The 25,815-nt window shown below is 34.5% G+C and overlaps 1 protein-coding gene across 1 annotated transcript in view; it reads left to right on the top strand.

The window, feature by feature from the left end:
* The first annotated feature begins 3,298 nt into the window (after window positions 1-3,298).
* GTF3C3 (general transcription factor IIIC subunit 3) overlaps window positions 3,299-25,815 on the top strand; it is a 36,832-nt gene continuing 14,315 nt past the window's right edge. Inside the window, exons 1-11 of the mRNA XM_051985968.1 lie at window positions 3,299-3,492; window positions 5,416-5,527; window positions 7,976-8,163; window positions 9,484-9,607; window positions 11,107-11,298; window positions 12,568-12,733; window positions 18,005-18,152; window positions 18,795-18,867; window positions 20,328-20,399; window positions 23,995-24,098; window positions 24,621-24,792. Of these exons, the coding sequence (XP_051841928.1) occupies window positions 3,391-3,492; window positions 5,416-5,527; window positions 7,976-8,163; window positions 9,484-9,607; window positions 11,107-11,298; window positions 12,568-12,733; window positions 18,005-18,152; window positions 18,795-18,867; window positions 20,328-20,399; window positions 23,995-24,098; window positions 24,621-24,792 (1,453 nt within the window). The 5' untranslated portion in view covers window positions 3,299-3,390. The remainder of the gene's footprint in view (window positions 3,493-5,415; window positions 5,528-7,975; window positions 8,164-9,483; window positions 9,608-11,106; window positions 11,299-12,567; window positions 12,734-18,004; window positions 18,153-18,794; window positions 18,868-20,327; window positions 20,400-23,994; window positions 24,099-24,620; window positions 24,793-25,815) is intronic.

Raw genomic sequence — 25,815 nt, forward strand, 5'->3', positions numbered from 1 at the left:
ACTCCTACCACATCTCTCCTTTGCTACCTTGCTCTCAATGTTGGTGGCCCTCTAAGGAGGTTTCCACTGAGGCAAACCCACCATGTCATGCTTCTATAACGAGGGGCAGCTCAAATTCCCGGGCTAATTTGAGCTTGCTGGGAGACTCTGGGAGTCTTTGGGGGATTTGTCGCTCATAGGACGCTGTGAGGATGAAATCCTGTTTTTTTGGCAAATGGTCCTCTGGGAGAGCCCTTTGTGACACCTTCTAGAGACGTCTAGGAAGGTTACATTATAGAATGCGAAAGTTTTCGGGTTTTGCCATGAATTAGCTTTCTTCCCCATCCCTGTAGAGATTTTAAGCTGTCTCTTAATGCAGAGACAAACACTGGGCTTGAGAAAAATGCCTCATTCTCAACACCTGAACTCTGAATAGATTAGCTGAATTCCCAATCTCTCTGAACAAGTCCATCCTTTAAAGTGCTTTTTTCTTTCTATCCCTGGGACTGATTAACACTTATGTCGTCAGACAAAAGCGGCAAGCCAAAACACACCCAGCATTCTTGTCTCTTTAAAAGCTGACTCAGCCTAGTGAAACCTAGGACCCACCCACCACCTCAACTTTTTCGGGGTCCAAACCTCAATGTTTCTTCCACTCTGCTGCTAAAAGCTGTTGGTTTCCCTTTAACTCTAACCCGAGACACTGAGCTCTTTTCTTCTCACGGCAACTTCTGCCTCCTGAAAAAACATTTGGAGCATAAGCGCCTTTTAATACAAATCTCTCCCAGACTTAGCCTTGGAGCAGGAGGAACAATGGAGAAACTGTCACACCACAGGGGCTGAATTGGTGTCCTGCTCCCCAGTAGGGAATTGGGGTCTGGCCCTGTTTCCCTTTTTATCCCAGGACAATCCCAACACTTCAGGGGCCCGTAAGCTGGGTTGGCAGTGCTGAGATACTTTGCACTCCTTCTGACTCCTTCCACCCCTCCCCCATAAGAGTGGGGAAAGTGAGGGGGGGGAGGCTCAGGATCTTTGCTTATTGAGGAACCAACTCTTTTTAAAGAAAGGCAGCACAGTTAAAAACATTTCTAAGAGCTTAAATTGCATTCTTATCTTGATTAGATATATAGGCCTCCAATTTCCCCTGACTCCTTAGTCCACACCCTGAACCAACACCAGGAGAAATTAGCTTTCCTGGAAATTAAGAGTGAAAGGGCTAAACTCGAGGCTACTTCACACTTTTTACTATAGACAAATAATCTTTTGCTCCCAGCATTTTCTCCTACTAATCCTTGCTAGATGGGCCATCAGCATTTTTAAGGGCAGCCTACAGAAGGGACCTGATGCATCTCCTGCTGTCTCCATCTCCACCCTGGATGACACCCCGGTTTTAACCTGCTCCCGAGATCTGGGCTTCAACCTTTGGACTCTAAACCGCCCTTCAACCTGGAGAACATGGGACAACTGACTGGGAATAACTGACCGGGACACACACCCCTTAGATGCACTGCTGCCATCCCCAAACCCCACACCTCATGCCTCACCTCCTGGCATGAAACCCCAATCTCTACGACCCTTGCCAGCTCGATGCAGTTAAGAGGAGATCGGCACCCCTTTTCCCACATGCTTTTGGGGGTGACTGCTTGGGGGGGGATGAAGAAGGGACCTCTGAACTTGGAAAATCCTGGAAGGAGAAAATCTTCAATTCTGTGTCAATAAGAGACTTTGCCCCATGTCTTTTTCCTTAAATGAATTTAAGTTCCAACTACTTGAGGGGGGAATGATGTGGGAAAGATTCTTTCCTAAATTCCCATCCTTTCCTAGTTAATAATGTAAATTGCCCTTTAAGTCACAAATCCTGGTGCCTTTGAATTCCAATAGAAGATCTGACCTGTTCCCAGCTCCACCTGGATCTGAGTCAACTTTGGGGCTACACCTAAAAGCCCCTTGAGCTAAGTCTCCTATTTTAAAAAGGCTACGGTGAGAACCCCTCTTTGCAGAGATTCCAAACATGGTAGCCATGTGAGGACCCTCTGTCCACTGGACTCTTTGTCCATTGCCCTCCTTATCTCTATCTTCACCTAATAATAAACCTCTTTTATCAATCTAGCTCTCCGGGCCAATAAATGCTTTTATTGGGAACTCGCCCCGCTACTAGACCCCATTTACCACTATATCCTTGTGCCAAATCTGTACCCCAAACCTGCCACTAGACCTTAACCCGAATTTCATTTAGGTACCCCAAATCTAGATCTCAACAGTGTGAATTCAGATATCTCATATGAAACCCTGAAATTTCCCAAACGTGTGAACTCCAATGAGTAAAGGTGTGAACACAAGCATTGTATCAATTAGTTCTACTTAGTACCTTGTTTCAGGTTCTGGCCCAAAACATCTTCTTGTAAGATCAGATCAATAATCTATCAATTCTAATGAGTTAGCAGTTTGTAAAGATTCCAACATCTAGTATCCCTGAGAAATAACTTGAGTTACTTGGGTTCCAATGAAGGAATGAGTTTACTAATAATCTACAACTTTGTTAAGTAGGAACAACTTCTAATGATTCACTTTTACATCAGGAATGTTGAGTTTAAGGCCATTTCCTCCATAGCAAGATGAGTGGTAAATTTTCTATGATGATTCTCTTACAATTATATGAGACAATCACTATTACAAGGGTATATGCTAGCATTGTGAGTTTACTTTAAGCCCAAGATCTTAGAAATTTGTGTGCTAATATTAAAACATTACTAAGTGGAAATTTTCATCTGTATTTAATTTGATTTTAAGTTAAAAAATAAATATAGGTTATTAAACCAAAGTTCTGATAGCTTATTCTAGGGTTTGTATCCTCTAATTAGATGTAGTATGTTGCTTTCTAAATTTTAAATTTTAAAGCATATATATCGATTATACGTGTATAGTTATGTAAACATTTCCATATTAGCTAAACAAACACTAAAAAAGTGAGAAACAAAGAAAATGAAAAAAAAAGCATGTTTTGGTCTGCATTCAGAACTCATCAGTTCTTTCTCCAGCAGTGGGTCACTTTTTTCCTCTTTGGGTCACTTGGAATTATCTCGGATCACTGTTTTGATCAGTATGGGCGAGTCTGTTACTGCCTACACTTCTCTGGTTCTGCTCACTCCGTTGTGCATCAGTTCGAAATGCTTCCCTCTTCGAACCTAGTCCCCAGGCCCATCCCCCAGCCTAGAATGTGCACGCCTTCTTGGAGCAGAGACTCTTAGGCACTCTTGCTCGCTAGGTCCCGTGGCTGCCCGGCTCTTTTTGCTGGAGACACTGTGTCCGGTCTCTTCCGGAAGTGGGAGGGGCAGTGAGGAGAGCTTGCTAACCCTATCCTTTTTTACTTACTTCTATCCTACCTGTCAAAGGAGCGACAGCAGTGGCGATATGTCGGGGTTCAGCCCCGAGCTGATCGATTATCTGGAAGGGAAGATCTCCTTTGAGGAATTCGAGAGGCGAAGGGAAGAGAGGAAAACTCGCGAGAAAAAAGTGAGTCAAAGCCTTTGTGTCGGATACCCCTAGGCTTCCTGAGGCCGAGCGGCCCCAGCGCGGAGCCCCGGGAGCTCCGAAACCTGCCCTCGCTCGGGCACGACCGAGCGTAGCCCCCTTCCCTCCTTCTGTCTCTCTCTCTCTCTCTGAACCCTCTCGTGGCTTTGGTCTCGCTCCTCCGAGGGCTCCGGAGAAAGATGCCGGGACTGGGAGGAAGGAAGCGGGAGGCTCTGCCATTTGGAAGGTGCTTTAGAGACCGATCATCCAGAGCCTACCTCTCCTCCCCCCGAGCCCCAGTTTTACAGCAGAGAAACCCGAGTCTCGGAGAGATGGAGGGGCTGCTCAGTTGTAAGTAGTGGAGCGATTGAAACGCGGGACCTTGGCTTTCAGATCCAGTGCGCTGGATCTCGACTTAGTAAACTCAGCAACTCATTTCATCCACCCGGGTCTCCGTTTATGTTATATATAAACGAAGCGTTGGATTGGAAAATCTTCCAGCGCTAGCGACTTGGGAGTGTAAGTATACTGGCATTCCTTCCTGTCTTTTCTCTTCTGGGGAGGCGCAGAAATCGCCTCCTCCGCTTGTGTCCATCCTTGTTAAAGGACTTATCTTTCAGTGGCAGTAATATCAGCAGATGAGTGTTGTGGAAAGAGCACTGGCCCAGGGTTTGAGACGTGGGTCATAGTTCTCCTACCACGAACTCTGGCCCTGTTACTTGTTCTAAATCTGTTTCCTCATTGGTACAGTAGGGGGGTTGGACCAGATGATCTCTAAGGTCCTTCCAGCTCTGAAGTTCTCTTAGACTATAACCTTCTATAGAGAATTCACAGGTATTTAATGGAAGAAACATTCTTACTATTCTTTTATTCACTTGGTATAGATCTGAGACTTCCATTTTCCATTTTCCCCTTCTTATCCAAGAAACTCGTACTGTCATCTACCTTTTTAATTTAATGGAATTGCCTCCACATCTAAACTAAGAAAAGTTTAGGAGGATCTGTTTGTGGTTGCTTATATCTAATGAATAGTATGATTTGATTTATTAATATGGAGATTTTTTCCGTTGGTACAGATTACAACTCATTCATACGGCATCCTATTAAATTCTTGTCCATGTTTTTTCTAAATTGCTCCATGAAGGATTCACCACCTGGATTTTTAGGCTGCTCACCTTTTATCCCTTGTGAATTTCCACGTGAATGATTTCTCTTTTTATTTGACGTAACATTTTTTCAGTGATGTCTCTTCTACTCGAGTATGTCATCACTTAGAGAATTTACCTGTATTTACCACCTCTCCCCCCACTGAACCACCTGTTAGTTTGATTTCTCAGAGATTATAGTGTTACAAAATTTAACAACAATCTGAGGGAAAATTTTTGTTTTGAGAAGATGGATCTTTGTATTAGAAAGTAGTCTGTGATTGAAAGTGTGATATCGTTTTCCAAATTTAATATATTCCTTCAGTTCTTTTTATTTAGTTATAGGCCCAATTCAAAATGTCTAATTCATTTTACCAGCTATCCCATGGCATGTCACGATATGGACATAAGTCATAATAGCTTATACTTAATTTAGTAGCACTAAATACATATCTCGTTTGGTCCTCTCAGCCACCCTTTGAGTTAAGTAGTGCATACATTATATGCTATCTTATAGATAAAGAACTCACAGAGGTTTAGAGACTTGTTCAAATTGACAAAGTTGTAGTAAGGCTTAAGTTTTAATGGCAGTTTTCTGTCCACTGTACCCTTATATTATAATCAAAAGGATAGATAGTGTAAAAATTTTATTTCGAAGTTAATGTCTCCATCACATACCACATATATGTTTAAGAACAGAATATAATATGTAAAATTTCTAATTCCTAATTGTTTTTTTTAAGCATGTGTTCTCTGTAATAATAAATTTTAAATCCTTTAGGCTGGTCAAGAAAAAGGAAAAGTTTTAGCTGAGGAAAATCTAAATGACTCAGAAGTTCCATCTTCTTCTGGAATCGACTCTGTCAAATCTCAGAGCCAGGATATCAATGAAGGTATGTTGAAAAGATTTATTACCTACAGTATGTTGTAAGAGTTATAAAAGTATTTGTTAGTTTGTGATTAATGTAACATTTGACAGTAAATGTCCTGTATATTTGTTGATTGTATTTATTTTTGTGACTTTAGTGTATGGTGTGTTTTACCTGCTTTGTGGCCATCTTTAGGGATGTTTGATTTTTCTTATATTTGGAATTTTTATTCCTTAGGATTATAGTAACCATTATTTTTCTAGCACACAAAAGAAAGTAGGAGTAGGAGACAGCTAGATTGCTTAGTGGATACGCACTGGTCTGACAGTCCCAAATATCTTGAGTTCAAATCTAGCTTCAGACATTTACTAGCTGTGTGACCCTGGGTAACTCACTTAACTTGTTTGCTTTAATCCACTGAGGAAGGAAATGGCAAATCACTTCACTGTTTTTGCCATTAAAACTCCATAGTCAATATGAAGAGTTGGACTCAACTGAATGAATGAATAAAATTTTTAAGAATGGCATCTGAGCCATGTTTAACTAAAACCTTTTATCCAAAATTGTATATAATTAGCTCTGCCTCATAGCCAACTCCTTCCTCCAGAGAATAATTGACTTCTAATTTTAAAATGTTCCAGGTTGTTTCTCTAACCCACCCCACAACCCAACTTTTCTCATTTTCTGATCTACATTTAGATCAATAATTTAACCTGGGGAAGTTTATCCAGCACCTTTTCAGTTTAATTTCTTATTCTATTAATTTATGAAATTTTTTTGAAAATTGATGAGCCTTGATTTATCATAATCTTGTTAACTAACAAGACACCAAATCTAATATTTGAATTAAAAAAAAAAATTCAGTTCTGTCCTGTTAGAATCTTGCTATTCTTGGAGGTATGTGCATGAATCTTAAGAAAAAGTTGTTTTTTTTTTTTTAATGATTTATGAATCAACTCATATATAACTCACTTGGGTTAGATGCTTCTTTTGGAATATATTTTGATGCTTGACTTGGTCATCAACCTGTATCTTCATTTAAAATGGCAAAATTACTCTAGTGATTTAGAAATTCATATAAGATACTTTATTATAATTAGCATTATCATTTACATTTAATAAATTATTTTATAAAACAGAGAAGATGTGGAAGTGATAGAGAAATGGCCTAAAATTCAAGACATGGGTTCAAGTTCCATCTTTGACACATACATTGTACTCTTGGGAAAATTGTTTAACTTCTTTATGCCCTAGACAACTCTTAAAGACAAAGTGGTAAAATAGGCACAAATCTGCATTCGATTGGCAACCAAAGGAGTTTCCTCACTAGGTTTTGTTGTTTTTTGTTTTTTTTTAACTAATGAAATCACAGATTTGGTTCCCCCTATATACATCTCTATCCTCTTCTTCCTTCCCCTTCCTCCCCTCCCCCCCACCCTCCCATTAAAATAGCCAAATTCATTTTACTTTGGTTGAAAACTTTATGGTTCAAATGATTTTTAAAAAATAGAATTGTGATTTCTTCAGTATAGGAGATTAAGGGCAAGTAGATCTTATTACCTCGGTTTGTTTAGTCTGTACAGCTAAGTTGCCTGGGACTCTGAGAAGTTAAATGACTTGCCTGGGAATCACATACCTCTCTATGAATAAAGCCTCTCATCCTCTCAGTTGAAAATGTAATCATTTAAATACTTCAATCAGTGATTCTTGAACTTTGGAGCAATTTTGAGTATTTATTTGAAAAATTAAAATCCTTCAATTTTAATGAAAACATACTCTTATCTGTATTTTATATTCATTTTACTTACACACTATCATATTTGATTGTTATCAAGCATCTTTTAAGATGTGTTCTACATAATTGAATTGTCTAAATAACTGATTGCTTTAAGTACAAAAACTTATTTTAGGTGTAAGTTTTTAAAATATATATACTTTTAATTTCATCAGTTGTTATCATAACTATTTCTTGATGGTTCAAGTCACTTTTCAAAACATCAGTTGCTGTTCTGTGCAGTAATACTGGGATGTCTTGAGGGGTTCTTGAACTGTGGGTTTATTTGCTATTTCTCCCCCACACTAAATTATTTCCCTGATCTGCTTTTTATACCTTTATATTTGTTTTCTGTAGTTTTTCTCTTAGTTGTCATTAAACTCTAGCTATTTCTAGTTGGCTGCCTGAATTATGCACAGTTGTCTAGCTATGTGCCCAAGTGGACACTACTTTTCTTATTGAGCAAGGGATAGCTTTAAAGCTATTGTTTTGGCTAATAACAGACCTCTCCTCACCTTCCCCAATTTAATTACAAGTTTGTGGCTGTGTTCTGAATAATTACGATTGTTATAAGTCTAACCTCTGAATAAATAGTCTTATTATTACTTTAAAAGGTTGTAAAGACAGCCACTTAGAAGTGACAGCCTTTTTTTTGACAATCAAAATGGTTGTATTTGGTTTTGATTTCTCTTTACCAGGAGAAACATCCGATGGAGTCAGCAAATCAGTCCATAGGGTCTTTGCTTCCATGCTTGGAGAAAATGAAGATGAAGAAGAAGAGGAGGAAGAAGAGGAAGAAGATGAAGAAACACCTGAACAACCCACAGCAGGAGATGTATTTGTGTTGGAGATGGTCCTTAATCGAGAGACCAAAAAAATGATGAAAGCAAGTAGTTATATGTTTTTATTTTGAAGAAAAAGTTGTGATTCAGTAATTAGTACGTATTTTTTCAGTCCTTGAAAATGCACTGGACTTGCCATGATAGGGTCCATATTCAACAAAAATTTCAGTTAAAAAACTACTCAGCAAGCATTCATATACCTAACATGACAAGATGGCAAAAGAAAAGCAAAAGATCATCATGGCCATGAAATAACTTGGAGTCCAGTAAGGAAAGTATTAAAGGCCTGAACTAGTATGGTAGGAGTGGGAATGGAAATAAGGGGATGTTTGGGAAAGGTAATGAAAAATCAGAATCAATAGATCTTGGATATTTGTAGGAGCAATAGGTTTAGATTGGATATAGAGGAGTCAAAGCTTTGAATATGAGATTTTTGGCATGTTGATTGAGCAAATAATTTCAACAATAGACTAATAGTAGCTAATAGGGACATGATTATACATAAAAGATTCAGAGTTTCTGGTGGAAATCAAGGAAAAAAGGTAGGCTTATGTCTGCATCTGGTGGCTAATTTCATATTGTCAGAGGATTGAAAGCAAATATTTAGAGTTGTAATTCTGAAAAAAAATTCGGGGTTATAAGAAAATTTATAGTTTTGAGTTTTATTAAATTGTGTCATTACAGTTTTCTGATTTATTTTAAATTTCATGCCAAACAAATAATAAATCTGATAATAAGCCTACTTGTAAAAGCATCCTACTTAGTAGTATCTGAGTATATCAAGGTTTGCTTTAAAAAAGTATATGTGGGGGGCAGCTAGTGGTGCAGGATAGAGCACCAGCCCTGAAGTCAACACCTGAGTTCAAATCTGGCCTCAGACACTTAACACTCACTAGCTGTGTGACCCTGGGCAAGTCACTTAACCCTAATTGCCTCAGCAAAAAGCAAAAAAAAAAAAAAAGTGATTGTGCACATATTTACATATACACTGCTTCCCTCCCACATACACAGCCAACACCTTGCCCCAAACCAATCCACAGAATTATTTTATAAAGTTATTTTGTATTCATAAAATTTGTTTCTGTTACCTTTTTAAACTTTTAAAATCCCAGTCTTTAGAAAGTGTTAAGAAAATAATTTTTGTCTTTTTCTGTAATTGAGTTTTCAGTTGTTTTTCTGATAAGAGTTCTTACGTGAGTCAGTTAAAATTGCAACCACTTAGTTTGAATTGTTGAATTCTGAAGCTTGAAAATTTGCCTTTTTAAATATAAGATTTTGATTTTATTATTTCTTAGTTTTATTAAAGTGTTTTGAATCAAGTTTTAGACCTTTCTTCAAATGTAAATGCCATTTTTCCTCTGTAGGAGAAAAGACCTCGTAGTAAACTTCCTAGAGCTCTGAGAGGACTCATGGGGGAAGCAAACATCCGATTTGCTCGAGGTGAACGTGAAGAGGCCATATTAATGTGCATGGAAATTATAAGACAAGGTATTTTATGTGGGGTTGTTATACATTGCTGTAGGAATTTAAAATTTTGTCCCTGCAAGCCTTTTAGCATAACCCAATAGTGAAATAGAGATTCATACTACCTTGCTAATTGGAAAATATCAATTGTTTGATAGCTATAATTATTTATGATGACATTTATCTTCCCATTTTTACTTAAATATAAGCATTAATCAAGAACTCAGGATCATATTATTTAATTGAACTAAATTAAAGCAATAGACAGTATATATTCTATTCTTGTTACCATTAAAGTGTACTACTGTTTTTCTCACTGGTGTTTTGAAGTCTTTCTATTCCATTTTCCATCATTCTAAATAGCCTTTCCTAAATATTTCAAGGATATTGTGTTGAAACAGAATTGAAGAAGTTACATTTTTTCCATTTCCAGATCACATAATGTCAAATGATGAATTTTTTTTTACCTGGGTGTCTTTTTGATAAAAGACAATTCTAAATCTGTCATCTTTATAACAGTAAGCTGCAAATCTTGTTACTGAGAGCAGCTTTCAAACTGATATTTTTTCTTTTATTTTGCTCTCTGTTTTGTCAAACTATTATTCACTATAGAAGGTAATTAATCTTTATCTAAAGTTATACTATCAACAACCTCAATTTTAAGAGCCTTTCAGACATAATATTATATGCTGTAAAGAACTGATAATATTTTAAGTTTCTTTTTCTTCAAGATAATTTATCATAGTTCATATTATTTACCATCCTTGTCTGGCCCTTTATTTTGTTCCATCCGTTCTTTTTAATATAATTTTGGAGCATTAATTTCTAAATGTTTTTGTACTTGAATTTTGGAATTATTGCATCAAAAATTGAGACTGTGGGCATCCTCTTGGCTGATTTCTTTGGGTATAAGTGTCTAGGTTCTTCTTGGTTAGGAGATGTAACTCCAAGATTGTCCTGCACGTAATACCAATGACTAAAACACATTGGCCTACATCCTTAATGGCAGGATAGGGAAGCAGTTGTAAAATTTCCATCTAGCAGATCTTTTACAAAAGCATACTTTTTGACATTTTCCCCTTATCCCCCTTTTTTTCTGAATAGAATGCTTGGGACCTGGAGTCAGGATGACTAGCTCTGCAGTTTGCCCCTATTCCTTATTATCTGTATAATTTTGGGCAAATCAGAGTGTCTAAGCATGTTTTCTTACCTTTAAAATGGGGATAATTCACTTGCATTATTGTCTTCTGGGGTATTGTGATGTTTATATGAGATAAATTGGATAAAAGGCTTTATAAGACTTTAAAAGCACTACATGCATGTTTTATATAAACCTAAAGAAATCCTGAGTTCCATTTTCAATTTGTGAGATTTTCTTAGAGTGATTGAAATGAAATGAACATGAAAAATATTGGCATATATGAATTTTGTAGTAGTTTGTGGATTCTGATCATAGCTAACTCAACCACTTTTTCTCCTTTTTAGCCTTTTGTAAATATTTTTTAAAAATTTGTCTTTTATAGCTCCTCTTGCTTATGAACCATTTTCAACACTTGCAATGATATATGAGGACCAAGGTGATATGGAAAAATCATTGCAGTTTGAGTTAATTTCTGCACATTTAAATCCTAGTGACACAGAAGAATGGGTTAGACTGGCAGAAATGTCACTAGAACAAGACAATATTAAGCAAGCTATTTTTTGCTATACAAAAGGTAATGTATTTTAATATGTTTTTATATCCACTTTAATTGATAGATAAAATGTTGGATGACAAAAATCTAGAATTATTTTAATTGCTAGTCTGTATTGTAAAGTTTTTAAAAACAAACTTGATTTGTAATTAAATTTCCTACTAAGATTGGAAATTTGTCATTTAAATTCTCCTACATTTGTCAGTAGTGAGACAAATAGTACTAGGATGGAATCCTTTAAGCTGGAGGATACATTTGCTTAGAACCGTTTCTTCTTGGCTAACTTTACCTTAGGGTTGACTTATAAAATAGGATATATATCTTTGAATTGAATATGATCCAAAACTTCTTTCTGACTACATGGGTCACTTAAGCAGGCAACTCTGGAGTCAAAATTTGCTCCAGTGTGGAAATTGAAGAATTGATGTTTTTTTTTTGTTTTGTTTTGTTTTTTTTAAAGCTTTAATGTTTTTTCTGTGAAGGTACTGATAAAATAAATGTTAGTCTCTGAGAGTTGGAAGGTACCTCAGAAGTTATCTTATGTAGAGTAGACCTAAATAGGGATCTGCTTTACATTCCCAGCAAGTGATCATCTAGCCTCTGCTTGATCCTATATAAAGACACTTTAGCTTCAAATGTTAGGAAGTTTTACCTTAGATTGGTTACAGAAGCTGCAGACATGAGGCCAGATTGTAAAGTTTTAAATTTGGATCACCCAGTTAGGGCACAAAGTAGGACCAGGATATGTTAACAGGAAGGAACTTTAAAATGTGGCATTTTATTTATTACTTTCACCTTGATTTCATTGTGAAATTTGCCCAAAGTCAAAGAATCAATTTTTTGTATGAGACTGGAGTTAGCATATTATTTCCTGTGCTGGCCCAAATCCTGGCCTCAAGAGACGTTTCAAAGCATTTTATGTTGCCTAGTTGTGAGGCTGGAGCCACCCTGTAAAGGTCTGACCTTGAGGATGATGTCTTTGCTCCGAGGTGAACAGGAAAACATCTCTGAGAACATAGTGAAAAAAGTGTTGGATTTGAAGTCAGAAGCTACGGTTCAAATCTTAACTTTGCCATATAGTACTTGTTTGACTTTGGGTTAATTACTTCTATGTGTCTTGGTTGCCTCATTTTTAAAATGAGGGATTTTGAATTAAATAACTTCTAGCACCATATCTATGATGCCATGGATTACCTTAGTTTTTAAATATCACATAAATAGGGTGGTTAGCACTTTGTACCCTAATTTTGCTGTGTGTTAAAGCAGAATATATTTTGTTTCTACTTTTAGCTCTTAAGTATGATCCTACAAATGTTCGTTATCTTTGGGAAAGATCAAGCCTTTATGAACAGATGGGAGAACATAAAATGGCAATGGATGGTTATAGACGCATTTTGAACCTTTTATCCCCATTTGATGGAGAGCGCTTCATGCAGTTGGCCAGAGATATGGCAAAGTAAGTTTGTATGGAAACTTAAAAATAATGTCTTGCTTTTTTAAATACTTGAAATAGTAAATTCAGTACTTATAGAAAAAGCAAGGCATGTGTATTTGAAATAGAATGCATTTTTCTCTTCAGGTTCAGGTAGTAATACTTCAGTGGGTCCATGAATGAAATAGAAGTTGCCAATTTACAAGTGAGTTAAATTGTCAAAGATAAGTTGGTTGCTTGAAATTCAGAAGATTAAAAAAAAATCATTTATTAAGTACCTACTTAATATCAGGTGTTGTTACCAGCACTTGGAATACATAGACAAAAGTGACATTGCCTTTGCCTTCAAAGAATGTTCTGTTAGAAGCTATTATAAAAGTGGTTAGATTTTCAGCCTAGCACACAAATTCAATCGGTATCTTTAATTAAAATGCGATAGTGGACATTTGTAACAATATTGTTTTCCATTATTTTTCTTTATAATTATAAATTGATTTAAATTGCAATATATACATTTACTAAGGTTTTACTTAATACAGTGTTAGCTCTGAGGGATTTAAATAAGAACATGTACATAAGTAATAGTAATATAAGGAAGAGTAGCTATATTAAGTTGAATAGAGTGGCACAAATTTGAAGAAAAAGATTACTTATGGATTGGGATGTTAGAGAATGCTTCATGATAAAGGTGGTTCCTAACCTGGCTGGCCCTTGAAGGAAGAGAAGGATTTGAACAGTTGGAAGTGTGAACATTTCTAGGAATGAGGGGGGAAAAGGTTTGCCCTAAACAGAAGTAGGGAAGGCCAGGAGAAAATAAAGAGTGATTATTCACTTTTATTAGAATATAGGATGAATAATGGTATGAGGGAAGCAATGAAATAAAGCTAGAAATGTAGGTTGAAGCCAGATTTTAAAGGCCTTAAATGCCATTAGCTCCTCGAGTTCATATATTTGCTAGATAGTCTGGTCAACAGAAATAGCAGATTGGAAGAGGAGGAGGTTTTTGTAGGGGAAAATGATAAATTCAGTTGTAGATATGTGCATTTGAGGTATAGTGTTGTGAGAAACAAGATTCTAGACTCAGTTTCAAAGTCTGTTGTTTTATTGAAAGAGTGAGAGAGATTAAAGGATGAAGCCTTCAATTTTCAGGAGAAGCAGGCACACCTCTCAGAGAAGGCACTGATAACAGAAGCAAGAGCAAGCTTTTCTGTAGAGGGCTGAAACTATTGGGTTGATGCACTGAGGTCGGGGCTGCTGAGTGCTTGAGCTAACTACTGATTGGACAATACTCAGTGGGCATATGCTTGGAAAATGGTCCTTTCCACTATCTGTACTGGCTCAATGATTGGTGTATAGAGGATTGTAGGAGGGACTAGGGGGTAAAGTAAAGCTAACCAGGGACATACTCTTGGAGGTAGATAAGAGGGAAGGCAAACTCTGAGATTCTGCTTCCATCCTGTTCAATCCTGCATCTGGGGACCAAGAATAAAGATTGAGGACTTTTGCTTATCCTGATTCCGGCTGATTCTGGGGTGTCCTGGGTGCTAGCGTGGTCGTTACACTTTTTTAGGTTAACCCCCTCCCCATCCTCTCCCACTTAACCTTTAATTAGCTAAATAAACCATTCCTGATATGCCCTAAAAACACCCTTTTCTCTAGGCAGTTTAAGCCAGTTTTCTAGCATAGAATTTTCTGGCCAAGTTAGTTTCTTCTTCTGAAAGCACATTGGTCAATGATACTTAATAACTTACATTACCTTGAAGCTTACAACATTCTGTGGAAACCTAACTTTTCTGTATTTCTCAGTAATCAATTGGAATTATTTTGATAATAGGATAATGTGATAGGAAAAGTAGAACTGGACTCAGGGAAAGCGATTGGGTTTAGTGATAGAAATTTCAAAGTCATTTACATAGATATGATAAAGGAAGTTTTAGAAATAAGCGAGCTCATCTAAGGAAGAGATAAAGAAAGATGAGGCCCAGATACAGGTTGCTCACAATTAGGAGTTAGGAAAAAGGAGAAGAACCAGTGAAATAATAGGTCATGAGAACCAGCATAATGCTCAGGAACCCTTAGCTTGGGCCACAGTTGGAGAAAGCACAGGACAGTGGTGGGGACAGCTCCAGCACCAGAAAGCCACAAGAGGCTTAAATACTTTGAAGAAAGCCATTGCAAAAGACAGGACTAACAGAACAAGACAGCCCCGCACTGAAGCTGTTAGTACTATTTAGCATAGTAGTAAAAAGTGCTAACTGTAACAAAAAGATAAAAATAGAGGGAATAACAACAGACAAAGAAGAAACCAAATTATCACTTTTTGTAGATATAATGGTATACTTAGAAAACCCTAAAGAGTCAACTAAAAATTAATATCTTCAAGCAATATTGTGGTATATAAGATAAATCCATAAAAATCATCTGTATTTTCCTATGCTACCAATATAACCTAGGAAGAAAAGATAGAGAAATTCAATTTAAAATAAGTACAGAACATATAAAATACTTGGTATGCCTACCAAAGTACATACTGGAACTATATGAATACAATAACACTATGATTTCATAGAGTTAAAATATGTGGTTAGAGCAGAATTTATTATGCTTTAATTAATAAAAATTGTTGCCATCAATTCAGACTGATCAATGTTAAAAAGAGAGAAGTAGGGAAATTACATTATACTTAAAAGTATCATTATCAGTGCTTAACATAGATGAATCAAATAGGATCACATCTAAGAACTTAAAGGTTAATCAAATTATAAGGAATAGTAAACAGCAGAACTATAATAATTATAGAATTTCATCTATCCCACTCAAGACTAAATAAATCTTATAAAAGAAATCAACAGTACAGAAGTTGGGATTGAAATAGAAGTTTAGAAAAATTACATATACATGGTCTCTGGCATTTACACAGTGGGAATAGAAAGGAAGTTAGATATTTTCCATTTTGGACCCCTTTACAAAAATTGACCACATAATAACTACTATAAAAATTGACCATGTAACAAAAATTATAGTCAATAAAGGACATTTGAAATAGTTAAAAAATAGAGATTAAATAATTTAATCCTAAGCAATAGATGAGTCAGAACATCATAAAAATAATAGATAATTTCATTAAAGGAAATGACAACAATGAGATGCAATTGAATAGTCTTTAGGGGAAAATTTATGTCTCTAATACTTTTATCTACAAAAGAGAAGCAGATTATTGAGTATACAATTAAAAAACAACAAATAAAAAAATTTTAACCTTCAGAATTTTGAAAATTGATAAATAAAATTGAAAACATAAAGCCTAAGAATAGGGAAAAAAATTGTGAATCCAAAATAGACCATTTGCTGATCGATTTTTTAAAGAGAAAAAACAAATTACCAGTATTAAAAATATGAAAGAACTCAGCAAACTAAACTAAAATTAACTGTTATTTTACATAAGTTGTTTTTAAAAAAGAGGCAAACCTAGGATCTTACCAAATTCCTTCTATCTGAGAAAGAAAACTTTAAACTTCTATCTTTATTGAACACTTATGGGAAAATGTTGAAAAAAAGTTAGACAACAGAAAACACTACAAAATGGAAGATCTGGAGAAGCTTTATGTTAAAGTTGATGCTTGAGCTGTATTTTGAAGAAATAAGCTTTGGTAGAGATCAGGGATATATGTATTCTAGGCTTGAGAGTTTGTCAGTACAAAGAAACAGGTCAGAGATGGAGTGTTGTGTAGCTAATTTGGAGTTACAGAGTTGGACTTTCAGTGAGAGTGAAGCCAGAGTATCTTTACTTTGTCTTAATTGATCTAGTTCTAGAAATATTAACTGTATTAGGAAGAGGAAAAAGTAAGGAAATAAGAATAAGAAGAGGAAAATTACCATGATAGCTTACTTGGAGAATTCTTGAGACTCAACTTAAAATTAATAGAAATAATAACTTCATAAAAGTAGCAGGATATAAAACATTCATAAAACATTCATCATTATTTGTATGCATGTTACCAACAAAACCCAATGTAAAGAAAAAAGATATTTCATTTTAAATTGCTGCAGAGTATATAAGCTTTCTGGGAATCAATTTGCCAAGATGCAATAATTTTATGAATGCAACCTGAAGATATTCTTTATAGAAGTAAAGTATAAGAATGACTGAATTAATTGAAGAGTAACTAATTGCTCATATTAGAGTGATATTATTAAAATACAAATGACAATACTGCCTAAATAGATCTACAGGTTTAGTGGGTTATCAGTTAAAACTTCTAAAGGATTATTTTATATAACTAGATGAAATTATTCAAAAAATTCATTTGGAAGAACAAAAAGTGAAGAATCTCAAGAAAAATAATGGAAAAAAAAAAAGTGAGAAATAAGGGAACCTAGCAGGAACACACATAATTATACTGCAAAAAAGTAATTATAAAAACAATTTGTTACTGTTAAAAATTTTTTTTAAAGTTGATCAGTGGAACAGATTAGAAACACACAAACCAGAAGCATTTGAAAATTCAAGGATGTGAACTTGGGTATGAACAAAGCTATGAATAAGGGTAACAATTCGGCAAAAATCAGAAAATTGGAAAAGAGAAATTAGGCTTAGAACAACATCTTGTATCATATAACAAAATAAACATCAAGCAGATACTTGACAGCTATAAAAAGTCACTTAGAAGAAAGCAAAAAGAAATCCTTTCATCATTATGGATAGTTTTCCTATCTGTAAAATGAGGATTTTAGATTAAATGTCCTTCAAGACCTCTTCTGCCTCTAATACTATGGTCTTGTTCTCTTAGGTGTTTGGTTGATTAGTAAACAGCTTCTGGTGGCATAATTATGAGTCCTAGCTTGTGAACTGTTTTGGCTATATGTATGATTTTTTTTTGCTTGCTTTATTTCATGTTTGCTGGAGGAGTGAAATCTGGTTGGCCACATTCTCCTTTTCTTCTATTGTACATAAAAGCCGTTATATCTGATCTATATCTGATCTATGATTTAGAGTAGAAATCAGCAAAGTATTGTCTTAGGCAATAGTTTATCAATCCTTGATTTAGAGAATTGGCCTGATAATTTTTTTAAAGTCTTAATTTATATAGGAGTTATACACAAATCTCTATCTCTTTTTCTCTATAGTATCTTTTTCAATCTTTGGATAAGTATTGCAGCACATGTCTTATATTTTTAAATACAAGGATTTTCTCCCTAAAATTTGGGATAGTGAAAAATATGTCAAACATAGGTAAAACTTGATTACCTAAATTAACTAATTTTAAGTCGGTTTTTGTATTCTTATCTTCCAAGGAGTTATTATGAAGCCAGTGATGTCACTTCAGCTATTAATATAATTGAGGAGGCCTTTTCAAAACACCAGAATCTTGTCTCCATGGAAGATGTTAACATAGCAGCAGAACTGTACATTTCCAACAAGCAACATGACAAAGCATTAGAGGTATGAGAATTTATATATGCCAGGTTTAGATTTTGAAAAGATTGCTGCTCTATGTTGAAGGAAATAATAGATGTTTCTTAATTAAAACAAAAAATAGAATTTGACAAATTAACTCCTCATTAGGATGTATGTATAATAACTAAGCTCATATCTATAGAATGTTTTATGCTTTGTAAAAGTGATTTCTGCAATGACCCAATGATGTAGGGAAACAGCACCATACAGTGTATGTTATCAAGATTGCTTTCTCGTTTTGTAATCAAGCTTTTAAAAGAGAAGATACATTTAAACTGCTTTTAAAAATCTAAGTTGCAGTGTGTTTCTAGTATTTAGTGTAGTTGTCAGAGTTCTTATTAGCTTAGAACACTTGTTTTCAAACTAATAGTTGGGCTATGTTTAATTTTTAGTCTTGAATTTTCTTGGTGTTGAATTATATAACTCTTTAATTAGTGTTTAGTTCATGTACAAATTTCATTATATCATAATAACATCTTTAAAAACCTCATTTTATAAGGTATGATTAATATTACTTGAATTATTCTTCAAATTGCAAAGACATTTTTCTCAAGTAACTCTCATGCTATCACTTTCCATTCATTCTTTTTTTTTTTGTGAATTAAGTTATAATTCTTCTCTCTTTAGGTTATTACTGATTATTCTGGAATTGTACTATGGAAAAAGGTTATTGAAAAAAGCATGCCAGGAGAAAATAGAGGTATATGCAATAGAACTGCTATATTTTTGCAATGGTTTTTGAATTTTAAAGTTAATGTTCTTTGAACCAACTAACTTAACCCTAAGAATTGTTTTTCATCATAGATATTTTATTTAAAGTTTCTCCCCTAGTCTTCTGTCCTTTGGTTGACTGCATCCCAGACAACTTCTTTACTTGTTTGTCAATTTTTATTATCAGTCAGATCAGTCACATACTGAATGTGTAATTCAGCGTGGCCTGCATCTCACTGATGCTGAGCTTTTTGTTTTTTTGTTTTTGTCTTATGCCCACTGTAATGAGTAGAATAAAATAAATAAACCATAGATTCAGTCTTGAGAATTAAAGTGATTTAAAAAATTAACCAGAGTTCATAGAAGTAAATATTGAATTAAATGGAAGATAATATAGTTTGAGTTGAATAAAGATAAATTGCTGTAGTGAACAATAACTTTCCAACTGATGTTATAATAGAGTCTGTTAGAAAGGTTCATTCTGATTTCTAGACTTCTCTAGTAGCCTTTATTTTTAAGCCAAACTCTTTTAACTGTACTATGGTAGTATTAGCAGCATCATTTAAATCGAAAGCATGTATTAAGCACTGATTGTGCAAAAAACATATAATGCTATCTACAAAGAGACATACAAAAGATAAATAAGATGATTTGTGTTAAGTATAATAAAATTTGCAGTGTAATATAATTGAGGAGCTTTTACTCTAGGAGCTTGAGCTTATTTTCATAGCTTTTGGGTGCAGGACCCAGTGTATTATGATAGCAACAGAATCTTTGTCCTACATGTAAACAAAGGATAGTTTAGAGCAGTGGTATCAAATTCAAATAGAAATTGATCCTACTGTATACTGACATGGAAACTCAGTTTTGGTATATTTTTATTTATTTTGTTAAACATTTCCCAGTTAACAGTTAATTTGATTGGGCTGTACTTTGGGGAGTTTTGAATTTAGCTTACAGTGCTAAAAAGTTTGATACTTCTGGTTTAGATAGTAGATCCGTGAGATTTTTTTGAAGGGTATTGAAGTATTGCCTACACTAAATATTTTTCATTCCCTGAATGTGCCTCTCCCCACCTTTTTTGGCTTTCATATTTTTTGCTTTCCTTCCCCACTTTATCATAGATTGGCAATGTCCTTAATTATCATCCAGAACATTGAATCAGTAAATGTCAGCTGTGGAATAAATAGATGAAAATATTTTTCATAATGCAGTAAGACTGATGATATTATTTCCATGAATTGGTCTGGGAAGATAATATTTTAGTTTTGATTTTTAAAAAATAAAGTATCAATTGGTAATACCTTTTTATACCCATATGATTAGATTATTAATCAAAATTTAAAACTAGCAAAGAAAGCTATTCATAATTTATAAATGAAAAATGCAACAGATAGATGGGATTGATAATTAACCTTTTTTTTTTTGTTATTGTTCCAAATGGGAAAGATTTGATGGATATTCAGGAGAAGGAAGAGTCTGTAACAAATGAAGCTTTTTCAGATGATGCTGTTCTTATACGTAAGTGACAGTTTTAAATTATGGGCTGTGTTTTAAAAAACCATTGAGGATCAACAGATGATCTTGGGAGGAAAAATCAGTATCAGACAGCATCTATACGTATAGCATCTAGGCATTTGAAATACAAATATTAAAAAAAAGAGGCTTTATTCTTTAGGAGTTTGATATAATATGTGCATTTATAAATATATAAAGAATAAATAACAAAAGAAGTACATAATAGGGAGAGAAGTCACCAGCAGTTGAGGGAGCAAGTCAGACTTAAGGTAGAACATTGATGATTGAGTTGCACTGAGGCAGTAAGGAGTTACTATTGAGTAGAGGAGTTTATTGAGTAGAGGAGTGATATAATCAGATCTGTTCCTAAGAAAAAACTGGCAGTTCTGTGGAGAATAGATTGTCAGGGTGAGTGGGTGGGTGGATGGGGGATGGGAGAGTTGGGGCAGAAAATCCAATTAGGAAGTCATTGTAATAGTCAAAATGAGTGGTGAAGAGAAACTGAAAATGTTGACTATATGAGTAGAGGAAAAGGACCAGTTACAAAAAAAAAAAAAGTGACAAGATTTGGCAACTGATTCAATATATGAAGAAAGAAAGAACTCAAAAAACACTAATGTTATAAACCTGAAAGATTGTTATCTCTGATAAAAATAGGAAAATTTAGGAGAGGGAAGGTGTGGGTTTGTGAGAAGTAATGGATTCAGTTTTGAACATTAAAATTTGAGATGTCTTCGAGACTTTCAGTTTGAAAAGCTTAATAAGGAAGTTGTGGGATTGAAGTATAAAGGAGAAAAAAATTGATAATGTAGATCTGTGAGTACTCTGCAAAGAGATTATAATTAAACCCTTGGGAGCTGAAGAGATTACCAAGTGAGAGTATATATACAAGAGAGAAGGTGACTCAGAGTAGAGACTTGGAGAACATTCATATTTAGGGGATATGTTTTGATTTCTGAGCCAGCAAAGGAAAGTGAGAAGAAATAATCAGACAAATAGGAAGGGAACTAGAAGAGATCAGTTTCAGAAAAACAGAGAGAAGATAGCATTTATGAGCAGAGGATAATCAACACTTGAAAAATGCAACTGATAAGTTGAGATGGATGCAGTTTGAGAAGACTATCAAATCTGATAGTCACCAAATCTGGTGATTAAGACATAATTTGGCGAGAGATAAGTATTGAGTGAAATTTTTTCGCTATTTTGTAACCAGTGTTTGTTTGGGTTGGTAGGGTAATGATAAACTAAAAGGCAGTTAATATGAAAAAGAAATGTGGGGTTTGTGGATTGTAGACTCAGTATGAGTCACCAGGGTTATATGGAAGCCAAGAAAGCGAATGCAGACTTATTAATTAAGACGGTCTAAGTGTCTTGAGAATAAGGAGATAATAAACATACAGTATTTTGCTGTACCTACCATATATCAGACTCTATTCAGTTCTCAACTACACATTTAAGGATGAACATTGAACAACCTGAAAGTATCTAGAGAAGGACAACCTTAATTTTGAAAAGATCTCATATTCATCTATTTCAGTCTAAAAGCTTTTATTTAGCATCTCCTGTGCATAGGCCACTGTACAAGGTTCTAGGGATACAGAAATAAATGAAAAACGGGAATACAACAGGTAAACAGATTAACATATAATTTGAGGAGGGGAGAAATGGACTAACAATCAGAAGGAAAGAGTTTTTGGTATGTCCCTTGAGCTGAGTTTTGAAATAGCTAAAGATTCTTAGTGGTAAAAGTAGAGGTAGAATACTGCATTCAAGGAACAGTAGTAGACTTAAGTTGGTTTTAGATACTGAAGTGTAATTTATATTTGATCCTATGGATAATAGGGAGCTGTTGGAGGTTTTTAAGTAAGAAAGTAATATGGAATCAGGAAGATTATATTGACGGTATTCTCAGTATTTTTATGTTGTTAAAAAACCATTGAGGATCTGTTCAAAGAGTTTTTGTTCACATAGATTAGAGTTATAGCTATTTACTATATTAGAAATAAAAAATAATTTTGAATTTGTAGACCCTCTGAAAGGGTTTCAGCGATCCCAACAATTCTTTGGACTACACTTTGAGCACCACTGGTTTAGGTGATGGAAGAGGAATGAGAGAGAAGGAAGAGGGGAAAATAAAGTTATGAATCTGGGTGATTCTGTATATCAACAAAGTAGAGTTAACTTGTCTGAAATGAAAATTGAGGCATGAAAATAGATTCTTTGTATAGTATAGGACAATCATAATGATAACCTCTTAGGTTCCTTCCAACTCTGTTTTTATGGCTTTACATATAATATTTGAATGATGATAAATTGTGAATAAGTGAGATGACTTCCTTTTAATGACAAAATTAAAGATCTTCAATGATAAAGATAAAGATGGCTAATAATTAGTTATGGTCTCATAGTTTTGAAAATGGTCTTAAGCTTTGCCTCAGTGCCATTTTAGACCAAGTTTGCATCATCAGCATTGTGAAACAAATTTACTACTTTATTTACTTTTTAATCTTTTGATTTCATTGTTTCTAAGTTGTATTTTGGGGGTTTTCCTGTCCCTATATTTCTCTGTACAAAGAAAATTATACTTTTTAATAATACTAAGATTTATTAACAGTAGTTAATGTAAAATAAAATATAAGATATTTATCAAATGCTACTGGTTTTTTTATTTTAAATGCTGGACCAACCTCTGAGTTAAAAAGTCTAAGTTTTTTTTTTTTAATCTAGAGGTAAAGTATATGAATGTATTCAGGATATTAGAGTGTGGATACTAAAGAGTAATTGTTATTTCAAATCAAGATCAAGAAGAAGAATTTGTAAGAAATATAGCTGTGGTTACCTGAAAATGATAGGGATAAACCCAGTATTTGGATATCATTAACATTGTACTTTAATCTAGTGTTCAATGTGAAGAATGTAACTCCTAGGAATATTTGATCAGCTAGTCACAGGGAAGAAAGATGAATTGTATTCTACCCTTCAGTCATTGGCCAGTTGAGCTTATTTCCAACACAACTTTGTCTCCTGTTACCTTCTGACATTTTCCCAGGCCCTTCACTCTGCCTGTTTAGGGGCATCAGCTTCACCTCACTTCTGACTTTGCATCTTATTGCTACTTGACACCCACTGCAGTCACTACATGGATGCCAGTGGAAGAATGACCTTATTTTCAATGACCCTTTCTCCTTTTCTTCTCTCTTGGGAATGTGACAAGTGGCCCTTAAAAAGCAACCTCCATGCTCTGGAGCAGGGACTGGTGAGGAAGAGTTTTGTTTGGGATGAGGCAGAGGGATCAAGGCACGAGCAGTTATCTTTTTTCCAAAATGCTGGTCTTCCAAATTTCCCTTTTACTATCTAGGACCCCACCATCCTTCTGGGCATCTAGGTTCAGAATTTTGGCTTAATCTCAACTCTTCACTGCCTTTCAGAGTAGTAGTATGTATAATTTAAAAAAAATATACACACATAGAGGATTGTGTTCAGAAATAGACGTGTGTGATGAAAAAAAGCTTGGAAACTATTGTTTTATTTTATATAAAGGCTGCATAGAGAGACGGGAAATTATTTTGTATAAATAATTCATCTTTTTTCCCCACAGCTGAAGAAAAAGTTACTTGTACTATTCCTGAAGGAGTACCTATTGATATCACTGTTAAATTGATGGTGTGCTTAGTTCATCTTAATATCCTGGATCCACTCGATGTAAGTGAAAAGAGTTATCCTGAAGTAGTTTATTTTTGGCAAAGTTACCATCAGTTTACCTGTGTGTCAGAAATTATTACTTGGATTTAGATTGTTCACATTTCTTTAGTGCCAGGGGGTTTATTAGGACTATTTATTAAGATTTCCATCCAAATCCTTATAATTTGTTCTCAAAATTGAATTATTTACTTTTTTCCTTTTTAAGAAATAAGAACAAATTTGATAAGGATTAGACTCTTTAAAAGACATTTGAGGGCATATGTTGAAACAAAATTCTTACATATTCTTTATCTTCTATAAGGTATATAAGGTATATAAGGTTCATTTCTTTACATAGAACTAACTGATTAGACTCATTCTGTGACCTTCCTCCAATTAAATTTGGAAACTCAGATTGATTATTGCTACTCTGATCTTTATTGACCATACAGATTTTTGAGTTAAGCTGAAGTACATATTTCTATAAATTTATGTTTATTCTCTGAATGTGGAACTGAAGCCCTTATTTTCTGTGGTGGACAGTCTCTCCTGACCACATTAGTGGAACAGAATCCTGAAGATATGGGAGACTTGTACCTTGATGTTGCTGAAGCTTTTCTTGATGTTGGAGAATATAATTCTGCACTTCCTCTCCTTACTGCATTAGTCTGCTCAGAAAGATATAACCTAGCAGTAGTCTGGCTTCGGCATGCAGGTAAAAATCTTGATAGCTTTACATTGGGGGGAGGGGAGGACAACTCCCTTTGAACATGCTATTAAATATTTGAAATGTTGATATAAAAAAACCACCAACTATAGTATTTGCAGTTTTCAGCAAGTCATTAATATGTTACCTTAGAGCAGCTTTATATTAGTATGGAGAACAAAATATTTCTTCAGTTTTCAACATTCACATGCTAGAACTTAATAGTACACTAGAAAAATAATTTACTAAATGACATGCTGGCTTAAAAGAGTTAATGTATTCATCTGTGTTCTGTCTTCTGTTGGATCACTGATTAAAATTCTAAAGGGTATCCCCTTATCTGATTCAATCTGCTTTTTTTACAGATGATGATACTGGGACTCAAAGAAGTTAAGCAGGTGTCCAAGAGCGCATAGATAGTAAATACAGTGCTAAGATTTAAACCCAGAGCCTCTGGCTCCAAATCGAGTTTTTTCCATTGTTCCTCTTCTGGGGACATGAAATTACTTAAAGGATCTAGATTGTTATTTACAAGAGAGAGAGAGAAACAGATTTCTTTAGAGAAGGAAATGTCAGACTACTCTAGTATCTTTGCCAAGAAAATCCCAAATGACTAAATAAATTTATAGATTTAATACTCTGAAATTAATTTTTATATGAAATTTATTTTTAAAATGACTAATTCTTATATTTGCTTAATGCTTTATGCTTTAAAAACTATTTTTGCTTATGTTATTTCATTTTGTTCTCACAAATTCACAAGATAAAGTCAGTATTACTTTTATTTTTACAGATGAAGAAACAGAAATCAGGCCATATAATCAATAAGTTGCAGAATTTGGCATTATTAATAGAAAGTTGGAAAAGAACTTAGAGGCTGTGTAATTTATGACTTGAATATGTACTACTTCTCAAATTTTGTTTTGTTAGATTTGATCCATCATTGCCAGTTGAGATTTTTTAGATAAATACTCTTAAGCATTATGTTTATTATTCCTCTCAGTTCTATGTCATTTATGAATTTGATTAGTG

Source organism: Antechinus flavipes, chromosome 3, assembly GCF_016432865.1.
Source record: "Antechinus flavipes isolate AdamAnt ecotype Samford, QLD, Australia chromosome 3, AdamAnt_v2, whole genome shotgun sequence".
NCBI lineage: Eukaryota > Metazoa > Chordata > Mammalia > Dasyuromorphia > Dasyuridae > Antechinus > Antechinus flavipes.